Here is a 17,651-nt window from a genome sequence, read left to right on the forward strand (position 1 = left end):
TGTATCATGATCTTTCACTGCGTGCAATACAAAACGCTTCTACAGAAGTTGATAATTTTATGCTTTCTGAATGATGCAACAATCGCATTCCCTTCACAGGTCATCGTGCATCCCAAATTCCGGTCGGCCCAGATCCGGAATGTCGCCGTGATAAAGCTCCGCGAAGAAGTGGCCACCACGCCCACCATCGGCCGCATTGTCCTTGCAGAGCCTAAGGAAGGATCTTTCGTAGGCAGTCAATGCGTCATCAGTGGCTGGGGCAAGAACCTGAAACGTATGGGCTCTTTCAACCATCTTGATTTGCTAACTCCACTCGAGGCTGTTTCGAGATGGAAACTAGGGCCCATCCTCTCGCAGTCCTAATAATTTCGCGTGATTTTTTTTCCTTGTCACTAAGGGAAGGCCACTGAATAAGTCTATTTTCCAGCTGCATCGTGAATGATACTGGTGAAAACACTCAGGCAGCAGTTCCTGTGCCATGACCATCAGTTTGTACAGAAGCTGTTGTTAACAATGTTTCCTAAACCAGCCAAAATTATGGTTTGTTGCCTCGTTTTTTTTTACTCTTCTGTGGGATGCAATACGTAGGCTATGATGATTGTTTCGAACCCATGTGTTTGCAAATACCGTATTTTATTCCCACTATAGAAACTTTTTTCACGCAGAATCAGCGAATTCGTTCTTGGGCAGGGTGTCAATTGCTGCTTTATTTGTTAGCCTATTGCACTTGACGCAATCTGCGGTATTTCATGCCGTAATACAAGCCCCACTTGCCGGATAAACGCGTCACCTTAAGTCATGAAAGTGCTTTACCCAGAAAATGTAAATATCTGCTACGAAAGAAATGTTTCAAAAGGCATTGGTGTTTACACAACATTTCGATTTTAGACTAAGTCCGTCGATTTTATATTTTTGGACGTGTTTTGTCACCACACGACTACCATACCTTGCTTGACAGTTGTTACTGGGGCCATGCAGTCGATTTTAGTAGGAATATTCCAGAGTAACCATTTGCATTCGCAATTTGCTTGCTGTCTACTCGATAGGAAGCCGTATATCGTAACTACCGGCAGTCGTCGCTTTCTATATGTGTCGTGAGAGTACACTCAACACGAGTAAAGAAACCCCACTACTCTTTGATGTCTGCAGGCGGCTCTCTGTCATCAGTCCTGACCAAGGCAAACGTCACCATACTGGATAAGCGGACGTGCGAGGGCCTTCTGAGGAAAACCAAACTCGGCCCCTCTTTCAAGCTGGATGAAGGCTCCATGTGCGTCGCTGGAGATGGTGGAGCCGCCGCCTGTCAGGTGATGAGCGTTTATGAATCACGTCCTGTCTATGTCCCTTATACGGGGAGCAGTAGAACTTTGAAGATGGTAGAGAACACAAGAGAAGAGAAACTTCGAACAAGGTAAAAGAAAGATTGTTGCCAACGTTTCAGCAAAGAGACTTGCTTTAGTGAAGACACGTCCAAGGCTGCATCGTTCTTAAGTGCGTTAGGGAGAAATTCTTTAGTCGCAAGACAGTGCTTGTACCCGCTAAGCAAGAGAAAAATAATTTTCGTTCACTTTATTAAATGCATGATAAGGAGGTCATATATGATATTCGGTGCAGCTTGTCTTGAGGGGCACGTAAAAACATACATACCTTGGCAGAAAGTTTATGAATATAGTTTGAGAAGTGAAGATAATAGAGCCATGCCGAGAGCAGAGTGCGCATGAGGGGACGTAAAACTAAGAACAGGTTTTACCGCACGACGGATCAAGGCGCAATTGGGCACTGACACTTCTGAAATTTATCATGACAAGAAACCGCAACTGTGGGAGTCCTCAGTCCTTAGTACCGCTGTAAGTGGCATTTCAATTGAGAAATTGAATAATCGCAGTTCTTGCATCGTCCTGATTAGAACGCTACAATGCAGAGTGAACGGCAAAAACGCGTGAACGTTAGACCATTACAACAACGCTGCAATGCAAAAGAAGCGACCAAACTTTGGAATCGTTAGTGTAGTGTATAAGACTCAAAAACATTTTTATATGTTGCCTTGAAGTGAATTTTCTTGCGTGTCGTTTCTTCCACATAACAAAAGTGGTGCTTGCTGCTCTCGATACGGTAGTCTTCGAAATTGAGGTTACTTAAAGAAAAATGCAAAATTTGTACCTGCGACTCGTAGTATCCATTTTACAGAGTTTAGAAAAAAAAACGATATCTTCACCGGGGGACAACCAATTATCGCCAGAAGGTGAAAAGATCCAAGTAGATTTTAACTTACGAGCATATCTCCATTTTGTCGAATAAAAGCTAAGTTTACAACGGTTTGTAGGAATCCTTTGGTACTCCAAGGTAAAGGTGACCGGGTACTCAAATAGTCTGGCTGGGATTTTTGTATGAACTATAAAACTCCAATGTTAAACCATAGTGCATTCCTTTCCTTTATTTCCGACTGGTCTAATTTCAGCAATGGTAGGGCACACGAAGAATTAGGGTTGGAGAATTTGCCTAAAAATTAGATTTAATGAAAAGATTGCCATTATAATCACTGGCTACAATTCCGTAGTGCAGGGGAAAAGCCTCCCTAATCAAGTATAGATTGGTCACATTTTGAGTTGTTCGAATCAACTCGTAGCCCCCAGTTTTCTTATCAAATTCTTCAAGCACGCTTATTGTTCTTCTGCTCTTTGCTCTGAACCTCAGTACGCGTTTTTGGACCCGGGGGTAAAACCAGCTGCTATCCACGTCTTCCCGTGGCTAGTTGGGGTGGCTTCATTTGCTGATGCAGATGTTTAGTGGGGGCCATTATTTGTATCAATGAGTGGCATCGGGAACAGTGCTTTGTTGTAAACACTTCATTTCAATGACAAAGGCACCCTTTTGTATGCCTATTGTATGGCTGAGTTAGGGTGCACCTTTTCGGGAATAGGCATTCACCGTTTTTTTTGTACTTGCAAAAAGGCATAATGCGCTGCCACCATCACGAATCGTCGCAACATCTGCAAGTGAATTCTACTCCCTCCTGTTTTGTTAACATGCACTAGTTGACTGAGGAAGAACCTAGTTATGATCCATTTTGGTCGCTATGTAGGCCCATTACTATCGCAGGCGCTAGATCTAACGTAGAACACAAGTCTCTATGTAGAAGCCGGCCGCTGACTCTGGTAGTATTGCACAGGGTCATATCAATCAATCAACCAATAAATGAATAAATAAATAAATAAATAAATAAATAAATGGATGGATCGATCGATAAAAAAGTTAATCAAATGTTCACTTTTCAACAAAAACTTGAGGTTACAAGAGGCGAAAACTAGCTTCATACAGCTTCAGTGTGCCTGACGACACATCGGACGGCAGCGTTTATGCAATACAGGCGAAGCCAATTTAGCATATTTACAGCCTAAAATCTGCCGGCAGCCTTTTGTGAAATTATTTCTGCATCAACAAAGTATTTAAGTAAACAGTGAACAATCCTGCCTTCTCTCCAAATAAAAAAATAAATATAGCAGAATTAGGCCCAACAGTAGTTTTGCTGTGGCTGGACTCATGAGTACCCGAAAATAATCCTTGAAAACTTTTACTGCTCCCAAAACGTACGGGTTCGTTTCATAGGACGACAGCCAGCACTGCCGCAGGCCCCACCGCCACTCGGAAATCATCCAGTCGCTCCGCGTGCCCCAAGACGCTGAGAAGTTTGTCTAGCGTCGGCAGGAGAATGTTCGCTGTGTTTGCTCGCCCCGTTCTGATTTAGTTGAATTTTATCAGAAGAGCTGTTTTGGCCTGTGACAAGTATGTGCCCCCCCCCCCCCCCCCCCGACGCTCATTTCTGTTGGCCGCTAAGGTTGGTGGCCCCGCAAGGCTCTGTAGTCAACACCATGTTTGAATGGGCAATAAAGACCGACCGTCACCAGCAGCAGGCTGCGGGTCGTCATTCGGCTGGAGGGTACCACGACCCCCCACGTTCACGAATTCGGGGCAACTCGGGACACAGGCGAGAAGGGCAGGCGCCCACGGAGCGACCGAAGCCACCGAGAGCGGCCAGACAACGCCCCCACGCCTGTCGGCATTACCGCCATGCCGCTGTACGGGAGGCTCGAGCCGTTCGAGGGTAAAGGGTCCGTCTGGCAAGTGTACGAGGAACAAGCCCGCGTGTTTTTCCGGGTGAACGACATGCCCAAGGCGAAACAGCGGGACATTTTCCTGTCCAGCTGCCGGACCCGCGTCTTCCGTCTCCTGCTTGACCTCCTCAAGCCGGCCACGCCGCATGAAAAGTCGCTGGGTGAGCTGCTCACGACGCGACGCCCGCACTTCAGCCCGGCCCCGTCCACGTTAATGTATCGCTTCCGCTTCAACAACCGGAGTCGCCGAAAAGGAGAGACTCCTCAGGAAGTTCGTCGCAGCGCAGCGAGGGTTAACGAGTGGCTGCACCTTCGGGGGCGAGCTTCACTCGCTGCTCCGGGACCGTTTTGTCTGCGGCATAAACGACCCCGCCAAGTAGACGCGACTCCTGGAGCTTCCCGACCCTTCGCTGGACGACGCCGTGAAGGCAGGGCTGGCGATGGATGTTGCGGCGAAGGATGCAGGCGAGATAGCATGTGCGGCCGGATCACCGTCGACGGTAGCGGCAGTCAACAAGATGGCGACAGGGCGTGGCAGGTGCAGTCATTGCGGTGGTGACCCCCCCCCCCCCCCCGACCCCCCCCACAGTTCCAGTTCGTGCAAGCAAAGTGCTTCGCGTGTGGAAGACCTGGGCACATTGCTCGAGCGTGCCGGTGGGGGACGGCGAACGTGCAGCAGCAGCCTGGGTCAAGGAGTGCTCCACGCAAGCCCACGGCCAAGGGAGCTGGCGCAAGGGTAGGCGGCGGGAACGTGCAGCAGCAGTTTCGTGTTCCTCAACGGCCAGGCTCCACGTCGTGGCCGACGACCTGCCGATTTTTGACATGTGAAACACGGCCATAGTTGAGTCGTCGGTGCCACCGTACATGTTGACCGTCGAAGTCTGCGGGAAACCCATTTCCATGGAGGTGGACACAGGGGCCAGCGTGTAGGTCATGGCAGGGACACTCTTCAAGCGCTCCTTCCCTGGAGTGTCCATCGAGGCTTCGGGCGTCATGCTGCGCAGCTACTCCGGACAGCTTTGCCAGTTCGAGGGTCAGGCCCAGGTCATCCTTGGAGATAGGGAGGCAACCCTGACCCATTACATATCCAATGGGTCGTCGTCATCAACGCTGCTGGGTCGGAACGGGATCCAGGGCTTGGGTGTTCGGTTTACGGAGTACGAGGAAGCTGCACTACATGTGGTGGAGGATGTGCCACGCGTCCTGACCGAGTTCAAGGCCTGGTTGCAGCCCGGTGTGGGCACGTTCACGGGCACGGAGGCTAGCATCCCTGTCCCGGAGGGAGCCCGGCCACGTTTTTTCAAGCCGCGCCCACTGGCGTTCGCACTGAAGCATGCGGTCACCCAGGAGCAGCAGCGGTTGCAGCGAGAAGACATCCTGGTGCCCGTCAAGTCGTCGGAGAGGGCCACTCCCATCGTACCAGTCCTCAAGCAAGACGGCAGTGTCAGAATCTGCGGGCACTTCAATATCACCATCAACCCCGTCGCTACCGTGGAGAAGTACCCCCTGCCCCGGATTGGATATCTCTGGCCGGCATTGTCCGGGGGACAGAAGTTCACCAAGCTAGACCTCAGACATGCTTACCAGCAGCTGGTGCTCCAGGAGTCGTCCCGGAAGTATGTCACCATATCGACAACATTGCAACTCTTCCAGTACATGCGCCTATCGTTCGGCGTGGTCTCAGCGCCTGCCGTTTTCCAGAAGGAGATGGACAACCTGTTCAAGGGCATGAAGCTCGTTGCGGTATATTTCAACGACATTGTGTTGGCCGGCAGAGACCACGGGGACCACCTGCAGAACCTGCGGGTGGTCCCCTATGATTGGCGGGCCAATAAACACCGACGAGCGCAGCAGGTGGCAGTCAGCCACCGTCACCACCAGTAGGCTGCGGGTCGTCACTTGGCTGCAGCGTACCGCGACCCTCCCACGTTCACGAAGTCGGGGCAAATAGTGACAATTAAGGCCGGCACAAATCCGAGTGGCGTTGACAGAAAACCCCGATCACTCGTGAGCGCGTTCCTTGCGGCGACCGCCCGGTATCCCCGGCGCGAAGCGCCGGATGCAACCTTTGCGGAGTGGCTTGAGCAAAACACAAAAAGATACCGAGCGCAAGTGAGCGCGTGCAGCGCGGCGCATTCCCGGTGTCGTCCAGACCTGCACGTGGGCATACGCCACATAAGGAGCTCCCGCCTTCGCCGTCTTCGTCTTGTAGGACCGGTGTTCCACGGGCCCGCCGCGGCAAAGACGATGATGACGAATCTGCCAAGCCACCGCGTCCGTCACAATCCACCCATAGAGGCGGCCACCGGATCAGCTGACGAAGAACTGGATGCCTACCGAGGCGAGGACGCTCTACAAGAAGATTTTCCCTACGCGGCATTGCATTCGGAAGACGACGACGAAAGGGATGACGGCAATTGCTGCTGAATAAAACGTGGTGCGTACTTTAATGGTCATTACTTTACAGTGCCGTCCAACAGGGGATTTGCACTGCAGGATTCCGCCAGCTCCCTCACTCCTGGAATTCCCTGTCAGTTTTTGAAGAAGCTAGGCCGACCTCCAGCTCTGCTGTTTATCCAGCCTTGCATATTGGCATTGATGTGGGAAGCGCGAGCTGTAGGAGGCCAGTTTGCGGCAAAGGTTTCTTTCAGTTGAGACCAGGTATGTCAAGTTTTATTCACAGGGGTGAAAGAGCCGAGGAGGTCCAGGGAGTCTAGGGAATGAAATTTTTACTGAAGGATCATCTACGCCTCACGGTAGTTCATCCAGCGTCGTCACTTCGTCAACTGCCCAGCGCTGACGTGCCGCGTTAAAAGATCGTCCTCATTCACGTCTGCCGAGCTCCATGAACTTAAAAAATCCTGCGCTACATTCTTCGTCAGCCACCAGCAGAATGGGCGATATTCACGTACTCGATGGCTGCGTTGCAAACTTTGCGAAGTACCAGCTGCTTTAGCCATCATGAGCACGTATCCCATGACGTCACCTACCTGCACCATCTAGCCTACGTCGCCGGCGCCGTGTGACCTTACCATGGATGCCTGCACACTGTGGCATTCTCGGCAACGAGAAATCGGCTGGGGCAGCTCTCAGAGGGCTATAGCTGCGAAATATAAGGAAAACGTTTTCCACATGAACAAGGTCGCAGCGCTAGAGAAGGAGCTTGCCTTAGAGGAACAAAACCGCCTGTGGTCTTTCCCTGAAACTCGCTACGATTTCCTGCACCATATAGGCATTGGATACAGAATGAGGCTGCCAGCGAGGATTCCACGTAGGTTTGAAACTGTTTACCACAGGTTGCGCCGCAACGCAGCACTTACGAACTCCTACCGGCATCGCGTCGGTCTAAGGGCAGATCCCTATTGTGAAAACTGTGGATTGCCGGAGACAGTCGAGCCCATTTTGCTATAGCGTCTGGTGTACAGGAAGGAAATAAATCACCTCGCACAAAAGATTGAGTGCCCCAACTGCAGATCTATATCTTTTAAAGCTCTGCTTGGATCCTGACCCACTGCGTCAACTCAGCAAAAAGTGTTGGTTGCCATATTTGATTATCTACACGAAATCGGTGTCACAGAGACTATCTACAACTTCATATCCTCACCTGTGAGATTATGTGGAATTTTTAAATCGCCCACGCAAAGTTTGATGTTGACTTTTTTACCTCTCCTTTTTTCTCTCTCTTCTACCCACTTCTTTTACTGTCTTTATTCCTTTGTCCACATCTTTGCAGAGTAGCATATAGGCGGGAACATGTCGGCAAACCTATGTTCTTTCATCTCATAAAGAGCTCTCTCACTCTCTCTCTCTCTGTCTGTCTCTCTCTCTCTCTCCAGCCGTGCAACATTAGTACAAGCTGCGGCAATTTTTAACCTAGCAGTAAACGATATTTCATCCTATCGTCGTGAACGTACACTGCCTCCTTTCATGGCCAGTTTTCATTTTTGTTTCAGAGTTACCCCGTCTTACTCCCGCTGTGGTCGATAACTGCACCCCCGTGCTCTGGATTTATCGCATCGTACTGTTTACTGTTTCTTTATTTTCATTGTTTTTTTACGTCGTAGTTAAAACATTATACAGGCGGGCGCTGCGTACAAAATTAAAAAAAAAAACTACGATTGTAAGTAAATACGTGTCGCCAACAGTGCACGTTAATGAATCTATTAATTGCGCTACAACGCACAGAACAAACCATGAAGAGACTACTCAAAGAAGAAGCACAATCGTGTTGTCGGTTCTGTGATTTGGTACATACTTGCATGGACTTTAAAAAGTGCTCCAGAATGACAAGAAATAAAACGCGGGAAGGCATTATGCACCGCTTGTCTTTCAGCGGCAACGCTTTGAAATCCTCGATAATATGAAAGCGCGAACAGAATATTATAATGAATTTGAACATACGTAGCTAAAAGATGCAAGCCTGGAAACGCAGAGAAACGCGCATGATTCCGAGTACACAATAAATTCATTTCTTGCGCTATAATGTGCTGCACATGGTGGAAACCGAATACCGAAATTAAAAGCACAGAAGCATTAAACAGTCTTTTCGTGTTACAGACTGTGGAAGAGGCGGTGCAAATTCGTTAGAAGGTGTTGAAAGCACAGCTACTAAGTTGCTAGTCAGTCACATACCGGCTTTTATGTTACCAGAGTGTTGCAGAATGAGAGCCTCGGAGGAAAAGCGTTAATTTTGTTTGGTCACTTCTCTGTCAGCTTAATTTTTTTTATTCGACTGATGGGCATGTTGCTGTCGTCGTTACATGCGCTGAGATAATTTTGTGTCGAATGATCAATATATACTTTCTTTCCTCCTCCACCTAGTACTCCCACTGTAAGGTGGAAAAATGCAAATGGTACCGGAAAAGATAGTAAACCGTGTCAGATGTCGTTTCCTCAAATTGTGTGAGGGGGCGGGCGGGGGGCAGCCGACAATAGCAGAAAGTGTACGAGTGTCGACCAAAGTGTGCTTGGCAATGCCTATGTAGATGTACTAGCACAGGCAATGGTATTTGCCATAAATTGTGTAATGTGCATTTCAACCACCCGGAGCAGGCTCGACGACTTTGTTGCACTGTTGGCATTGTTGTAAGCGTTCACGATCGTGGGTTTGACTTGTTAAAAAGAATTGCAAGCGGTTAAACTTTCTCGAGAGAGAGAGAGATCAAACTTTATTTAAAGCGGCCCATTTCCGGGCTGCCGAAAATGTGGTTCTGGTGGGCCTGGAAGACGTTCAGGTGGGAATTCCGCAGGTGTCAGGGCCCCGCACGTGGGCAATGTGCCGGGCGAGGCGAGGCCAAAGGATGGGGCGAAGATCAGGCGGAGGAGCGGCCCAGTTTTCCCATGAGTATGGAATGTGGGATGGTAAAAGGTGTTGATGAAGAAAGTGAGGTGATCTCCTGGCGCGAGGACAAGTCCAGTAGGTGTGTTTAACGTCGGGATAGGCACCACACACCTGACAGTGGGGCGTGCCATCTCGGGTCATGATATAGTGAAGAACGAGGTCACAAGGGAGGGAGAGAGTCTGAGCCTGGCGGATGTAAGTGCCTTCGCGGCGTGTGAGGTCAGAAGTGGGAGGAGGAAGATTACGGCGAGATCTGCGAAGGTCCTTCAGCTGTTGCCTCCGGGTCTTGCGATGGGCGGCGCGTTCTTCCTTGGGGCTGTAGTCCTGGGGCCAGGGTTGAGGGTCGCTCGGGTTTCGATTTGCACGAGCAAGGGCATGAGCCCTTTCATTCCCTACAATTCCCTGGTGTCCGGGGACCCATTCTAGAAATATGTGCAGGTGACTGTGGTCTGCCATGTAGCATGTCAGCTCGTGATGAATGTGCGCAGGTAAGGAGTTAGTTGCGAATTCTCTGAGGGCAGATTGACTATCCGTGCGGATGGTAATTTGGTCAGTTGTATGGGGTTGCAGCATGATCGAATCGGCAATGGCTTGAATTTCAGCAACTGTAGAAGAAGGTGCATTACAGTGTTGACGGATGGTTTCTTCACGTGGACCTACCGTGACAGTTGTGGCCATGTTGTCCGTAAACGTGGCGTCTGTGTAATATGTGTCATGTGATGGGCTGGATAGATGGAGGGCTCTACTTCGGCGCCTGCCGGAGTCTGAAGACGGGTCCATGTGGCGTGGGATGGGCTTGACCATTATTCTAGGAATTGTGTCCCATGGTGGAGGTTCTTTTGGTAGAGGAGGTAAGTGAGATGTCGCAAACCCTATATCAGCCAGGATGGTGCGACCTTGGGTTGACGTCGTGAGCCTGCGCTGTTGGGCAGCGATGTGCGCGGCTACTTTCTCCTCAAGAGTATTGTGGAGGGCCGTGTCGTCAAGAAGATAGTTGGGGGCGTACATGGGCACCCCGAGCTCAGTTCGTAAGCATTTCCGGATGGCGATCTCCAATTTATTGTTTTGAGTTTTCGTGAGTTTAAGGTAGGGAAGGGCGTACAAAACTCTGGAAAAGATAGTTGCTTCTACTATCTTGCGAAGCTCGTGTTCTTTGAGGCCTGTTGTGTGGCGGGTGACTCGACGAAGCATGTTATTGATTAGATTGATCTGATTGGTAATACTTTTGGTCCATACTGTGCTCTTCCCATCTTGTTGCCATATAAAGCCTAGGATGCGGATGTGGGGTCGTCGGGGAATTGGGTGGCCATTGACAGTGAGGCTGATAAGGGAATGATAGATGTCTGTTTGTTTGTTACTCTGATTAAGAACAACGACGTATTCCGATTTTTCTGGGGAGCATTCCAAGCCCACGGATCTTGCATGAGCTTGAATAATATCCAAGCCATCCTGGAGGGCACGCTCCTGGGCACCCGGACTGCCTCGAAAACTCCAAATTGTAATATCGTCGGCATAAATGGCATGGCGGAGATCCGGAACCGAAAATAATTTAGAGGGCAGGTTTTTGGCGTTAGACTGTATAATCGGCTTAGCGCGCTGCAGTGACACAGCATCGCCTTTGACTACGACTTCGTCCGCACGGACGAGGTCAGTGGCGTCAAAAGAGTTCTCGCAAACTCGCACATACATGGAGGTGAAGCTGAAGTCATCCGTTTTATGCCACAGAATGGCCCGCTTCCATTTCCAGCGCTGCTGCCCATTGTTGGGTAAACAGAACAGAGAAACCTTTTCCCTTCTACGCCTGTACCGGAGCGGCAGCCCGTGACACAACACATGTTTAACGTCCCCCTTCAAACGAGTCAATTACATCGCATAGTTATAAAAAGCGGAAGAACTTTATTGGGACGCGTCACGCTTGACACCAATGGGAATGGTTTCTTCAACTTATGTGTGTTTTTCGTGGCTGAAGTTTGTTTCTCTTACGGCCCCCTGCAGTGACAGCCCTCGAGAATATGAATAGAAAAAATGCAAAGGAAAAAATTAGGCAGTCTTGATGTCTCGCTGGATGCGTAAATCGTGCTAGGGGAGGAATAATTAAATGCGGCCACCCAGGTAAAGCTAAATTTGTTGAAAACTTCAAAGAAATTTGACGAGAGTGCAAAGTTGGGCTTGTCGGTGATGCATTCTTGTAGGCAAAGCGCTAGGTTGACACAGGACGAGATAAGAGATGGGACCAGGACGAGCGCTAACTTCCAACAAAGTTTATTTCGAGAAGCAAACGGATATATACCCCGCGCCAAAATAGTGAAAAAATACACAGAATCATCTAGAGACAACACACATACCATGTGTGAACATTCTATGGCCTCAGGAATTTCAACTTTTTATCACGAAGCGCGAGGGAGGGGGTGCCGACACATTATGGCCCCACTCCAAAGATTTGTAGAATGGGGCCAGGATGTGTAGGCACCCCTTGCCTCGCGCTTTGTGATAAAGAGTTGAAATTCCTGAGGCGATGGAATGTTCGCGCATGGCATGGGTGTTATCTCTAGATGAGTCTGTGTATTTGTTCACTGTTTTGGCGCGGGGTATATATTCGTTTGCTTCTCGGAATAAAATTTGTGGGAAGTTAGCGCTCGTCCTCGTCCCATCTCTAATCTCGCCCTGTGTCCACCTCGCGTTTTGCCTACAAGAATTCAAAGAAATAGTTGATGAGAAGTGTTCGTTCACAAACTGCTTAGGTACCGTCGCTGTTTTGTCAAACTAACTAGCGAGATTGCTGTCTCCTTCCTTTAGGGCGACGAAGGTGGACCCCTGGTATGCCGGCGCCGGAGTGAAGATCGACCAGTCCTGGTGGGCCTCGTCTCGTACGGCGACCTTCACTGTGGTCAGCTGGGCGTGCCCGCCGTCTACGCTGACGTCGCGAAGAACATGGAGTTCATAACAGAGGCCACAGGACTGCCCCGTGAGAGGTTCACCAAGGCGTAGACCTTGCGGATGAAGACGAAGGAGCACCCGGCAGTTCCTCAACCTTTTCATCTTACCTGGGTAGTATCGGCTTCAATGCCCAGAAACACACATGTACCAAAGCGCAGGCGCCACCATCGATGCAAAAGGACACTTCAAAGCGTCCAAGGCGTGGCTCTCTATGGCGCGGCAGCTTTTGCTTCATAATGACGGCGTAGAAGGCGATTGCCAGTTTTTAATAATGACAAAATTCTTACTGAATGAGCCTTTTTGCGGTACGTGATGAAATATCGCAAGGCCGGAAACGCATCTAAAATAATATGCTGTGGTGTTCATAACAGCATAACGATATTAGTTTGCGACGGGCCTGACAGTTCGATGCCACTAGAAACCTCTGTACTGTAGGCTATTCGTCGTAAGCGGCGGTCTCGCAGGGAGGTCATGTGCCGTGGAAATTCATCAAAGAAGATCACTATTCTAGCACAGTTTAAAGAAAAAGTGCCTTGCTAACGCCGTAATTAGAGCCCGAATGCATTCGAATAGATGCGGTTTCGGAAGAATGACCACTAACGTCTAGTGTCACTGAGTGTTCATACAACTGTGTAATTGAGTATTTCATTGAATAAATTTTTATTAAACGAGCTTTGCGTGTTGATGTTATGCATCAACCGGGTGGAGAGCTACGCTAGTTCTGGATGTCCTAGCTCCGGCTGGCTGTCCGAGCACTCTTCAGTAGTTTTTTGGTGGGTCACAGAGCCCGTGTTACTTACAGTATTAGAGAAGGGCTGGGGTATGCTGGATCTCTGACGACAAGGGGTTAGGGTATAGAGTGTTAGCCCGCTGCGCCAGGAAATAACTGAAGAATGCGCGGAAATAACCTGTATACTACGTTGAGACCTGACCTTTCGTGTCTCATTAATGTTTTCTACCGGATTTCAAAGACTCCAGGTTTGTTAACTTAAGATTTGCTGACCACCAGCAACAGCCCTATTTCGCCTGCTTGTGCGCTTTCGCCGTGCGGGTATAGTTATTGCCGTGCTTTTGTTTTACGCTTTACGCTAAATTCTTTGGTCGATAATGATTGTTTATTACCTAATAAACCTTCCGTAACTCCTCTTGTGCTGTTAACTGAGCTCATATTTTCTATAAGCGTAGCTGGTCGCACACGAATATGCAGGTTGAGACTCCGGGACACAAATTGGCGTCAAAGAAAACGGCAGAAGCGTCGTAAACCTAAATACGTATCGAATGTGTTGAGCTGTATGAACTTCATGGGCCTTACTACGTTTAACAGAACTAACAGAACAAAGCCGCATTCATTATGGCACGAATGTTGTCTGGGCGCAGCTTTGACTTCTGGATCTATTCACGCCAACTGTTCGGCCGATCGGCATTGTTGTCACCTTCGGTCCGCGGGCTATTCACGCCACGTGGGTTTACGATCAGCCGACGTGTTCGCGTCGCCGTCGGTGAAGTGTGAGAAGGCGGTCTGCCAATTGGGAATTGGCGTCGCCGTCGTGTTACCGTCGTGTAGGCCTAGCCAAGGCGCCTTATCGAGAAACGTGCTAATAGTGTAAAATGATAAATATGGGCGAATATGATAGCGTTGGGCCTGCTCAAGGAAGCGCTAATTAACCAATGGGGCCAGCACGACCCGTCGACGCTAAGTAGACGACGTTTGTCTTCGCGGAAAGTGAGAGAAAAAGCCGTCCAATAGCAAGATTTTTGCTTCGTGCCGCACATAAGAGAATAGATGACGTACATGCGGAAAAATGGCGGAGCCCAAAAACACGCAAAAAAGGGTGGGAACGCGGCAGCAAACATTGCGACCAAAGCGTGAGCTTTCTGATGCCAGTAAAAAAAGTTATACGTGGCACAGATGACGTTTACCACCCAAACAAACGATTGCGCTAGTTCATTTAATGTACGCAAAATAACTTTCAGTGACCCTAACAGGCTAATATTGAAGACGATAGGGTTTTTTGGCGGACAATGGCACATACACATCTGTTGATATACATTGCGTCATCTTTACTTACTTAGATGACGTATAAATAAAGGTAACCCTCCGCCTCCTTGTGCGATTACGGTTGCATGTTGCGACCTCGAAGCGACAAGATTTGTGTCATGCATTGCGACAAGGATTTTCAACCTCGTCATATGTCAATGTCTTGCCCTATATCTTGTGTCAGGATGAGGAAATGACAGTGAGCAGAGGGCTCACAAGTGCCGGCTCCCCAAAAGTAACAAATTACGTGCCTACGTGCCTCATATCGCCTACGTGCGCGGCCAAAGGCTAATTAAAGTTTACGTCGCTCCAAAACCGCAGGCTCCAAGATGTCAAAAAAAAAAAAAAACGTTCGCCGTACGTACAAGCAACCGCTTATCGCCGCTATAGTGAGATAAAGTCTGCCCAGACCACGCTGATTTGCGTTCTACGCCTGAACAAGCACAAATGTAAAGCGACGCTGTGGGCCGAGGAGGTCACCGCCTCTACAAGAATTCCCAGCAGTATACACCTTCGCCAGAACACGATGATGTCGCCATGATGGCTCTTGATGACCGATTTGGTCATCTCTTAGCCGAGTCACCAAGCTCCGGCTGCGGTGCTAGTGCGTGCTACACGTGGTGCTTCGTTAAATAGAGTTTTGTACAAATAATAAAAACATCTTTCAGTAGTAATACGATACGTTTTTAACACCTCTTCGAAGCTTTCTGCCAATGAAAAATGACGCCCATCTTCCCGCGAGGGAACCCTGATGTGATGCGACGCATCAGGGGGTAGCGTTTGCACTGACGCAGGTGTTGGATTGCGTCAGTCCACTCGCTGAAGGGACTGTCGCTTCCATCACGTCTTCATCAGATGATCTTGCACGGAGGTATCGTCAAGCAAAGTCAAGTCAAGTGCGAGACCGAGCGCTGGACTGATCCGGCGCTGTGCGCTCCCCCGCTTATATTCCCGCTTTTGAAAGGAGAGGAGCCAATGGGGGGGGGGGGGGGGTGGAGGGGGAGGGGGAGAGTCGCGCGCATGCGCACACATGCGAGCACCCAGAGCAGCGAAGCGCACACGCGCAGCTGTTATGATAATGAGACGGAGTGAGAGTGCGCACACATGCGCGCACCCAAAGCAGCGAAGCGCACACGCGCAACTGTTGTTATGATAATGAGACGGAGTGAGAGTGTTGCTCACAGCTATCGGAGAGAACAACGGAGGAGATTTGCGCATGTGCAGTGAGCGTGCGGACAACGCCGATGGAGGGACATGCCCGCGAGCAAGATAAGCGTCGCATCTAAAAAATATTGCATATTCACCGTCCGGAAATTATTTATGATAAGAATCGTCGCCATCGTATTAGAATATCACCCCAACACTTATGTTCACTGCTGGGCTCAGGCCTCCGCTCTCCTGTGGGACGAACTTTTCCTCGCACAAGTCGCTGCCTAGGGGCCAGTAAAGATTATTCTGCGCCATGCAGCCTTAAACCTTTTCACACGCCGCCCGACTCCACCACTGTGACCAGACACACTTTGCTTCACTTTTCCACTTCTGTGGAGAGCCTGCGACCTCCAGCAGCGACAAAGCTACCCTTTACAGCTGCTCCTCCACCTCAACCTTTCCATAGAAGTTAGAGGCAGCGCCGTGCCTTTTCCGTCCTCGAAAATCAGCTGCGCTTTATTGAAAGGGCTGTCGACTCGGCTCTCAAGGGATCCTGGATTGAGTACGCCTCTTTATTTTCTCCTGGCTTTAATTAAAGTTTGTTTCATCTTTCTCTCTCTCCCTCCCCGACGACCTTCGCCCCCTCATACCACCAACCTTCTTTTTTGCTATAAATGGCTTGGTAAAAGAAAAGTCTGCTCTCCGGGGAACGTAGAATATTCTGGTGCAATCCGGAAACCGTGTTTAAAAATATGTTGGAGAGAGGATAGAAGTAAGGAGAACTAGCGTGGCTGCATTTATGTCTGTTGCAGGAGAGCGCGTGCAAAGCGAGGTTCTGCGTGAACCATAGGCCCAGCGATAACTGCGGGCAGTGGCGACCGGTGGGGCGAACAAAAACTGGCTGCGGGTTAGCTCGGCTAACCTTGGATATGCAAAGCAAACGCTTGCCTAATCTCGCTGAGTCTTGGTTTCGCTTGGTTAATTTTGACGTAGCTGCTGTAGCGGAAGCCGCTCGGCTCAGCCGTGCAAGCGGCTCCCGCCGAGGTGGACTTTTCCTTTCTTTCCGGTCTCCCGCCGGCTTGACGACAGTGCGCATTCGTGGAAGACGCGTATTGGCCACGCCGCCGCCTGCACACTACGGTGGTCATTTCCCCGTCCTCTTCAACGGTCGCCTTTCGGGGGAAAGCTTAACTTGCTGTCCGGCCTACTCCTGGCATTAGTCCTGGCGCCGTTACCGTCTGCTCGAATGGGGGGCCTTTTTCCTTTCTCTTTTGAAGGACGCGGGGGTTCCCCTTCTTTCCCTCGTCGAGGGAAGCTGCTTGGCGTACGCATCTTTTGAAAATAAACAGTCTTGTCTTGAAAATGCAAACCAGCTCTACGTCTGCTTTCTCGCCTCCTTCAGCAGCCAACATTACGGGCTGCTACAAAATTAGTAAGCCGAACAATGCTCTAGCGAACACGCTGCCATGAGCTCCGACAACACTGCTGTCTCGACGCCTGCAGTCTTTGCCACAGAACTGAAGCTACCAAATTTTTGGCATAAAAATCCAAGAGTTTGGTTCAGCCAAGTGGAGGCCCGTTTTCAGCTCCAGCACATTACCTCGCAGTCGACGAAGTACCTTCACGCCGTCGCAGCCTTGCCCCTAGAAATCGCCGAAGCTATCGACGACATTTTGGTTTCACCCCCCCCCCCCCCCCCGCGCCACAAGGGAAATACGACACCCTCACAAAGACGGTGCTGGACCACCTCGAGGCACCTGAAGAAAACAGACTTCAGCAGCTCTTATGTTGGGAAAAGCTAGGCGACTGCTGCACCGGATGCGGCAACTACTGGGTGTGCCCGCGCGTCAAGACGGCCAGCTCCCACTTCTTCGTGAACTTTTTTTGCAACGGCTGCCCCAGTCGGTGCGTGTGGCTCTGCGGTTCAGATGAGAAGTCTTTAGATCGACTGGCGCAACTTGCCCATCGAATCACGAAATACTGTACGCCAACATTCGCGCCCATAGCTGCTGCAAGAACACACGAACAACAGGATCGACCGTCGCGCCTTGAGAAGAAAGTGCAACAACTTACC

At 49.9% G+C, this 17,651-nt stretch overlaps 1 protein-coding gene across 2 annotated transcripts in view; it reads left to right on the forward strand.

The window, feature by feature from the left end:
- The window catches only part of LOC144138668 (kallikrein-4-like), a 36,184-nt gene extending 23,121 nt beyond the window's left edge, over positions 1-13,063 (forward strand). For both annotated transcript variants that reach the window (XM_077671056.1, XM_077671057.1), the window contains exons 6-8: positions 100-274; positions 1,150-1,307; positions 12,250-13,063. In XM_077671056.1, the coding sequence (XP_077527182.1) occupies positions 100-274; positions 1,150-1,307; positions 12,250-12,441 (525 nt within the window). In that variant the 3' untranslated portion in view covers positions 12,442-13,063. The remainder of the gene's footprint in view (positions 1-99; positions 275-1,149; positions 1,308-12,249) is intronic.
- The last annotated feature ends 4,588 nt before the right edge of the window (positions 13,064-17,651 follow it).

The sequence above is a fragment of the Haemaphysalis longicornis genome, unplaced genomic scaffold, assembly GCF_048455015.1.
Source record: "Haemaphysalis longicornis isolate Haplotype H1 unplaced genomic scaffold, Haemaphysalis longicornis Haplotype H1 scaffold_5, whole genome shotgun sequence".
Taxonomy (NCBI): Eukaryota; Metazoa; Arthropoda; class Arachnida; order Ixodida; family Ixodidae; genus Haemaphysalis; species Haemaphysalis longicornis.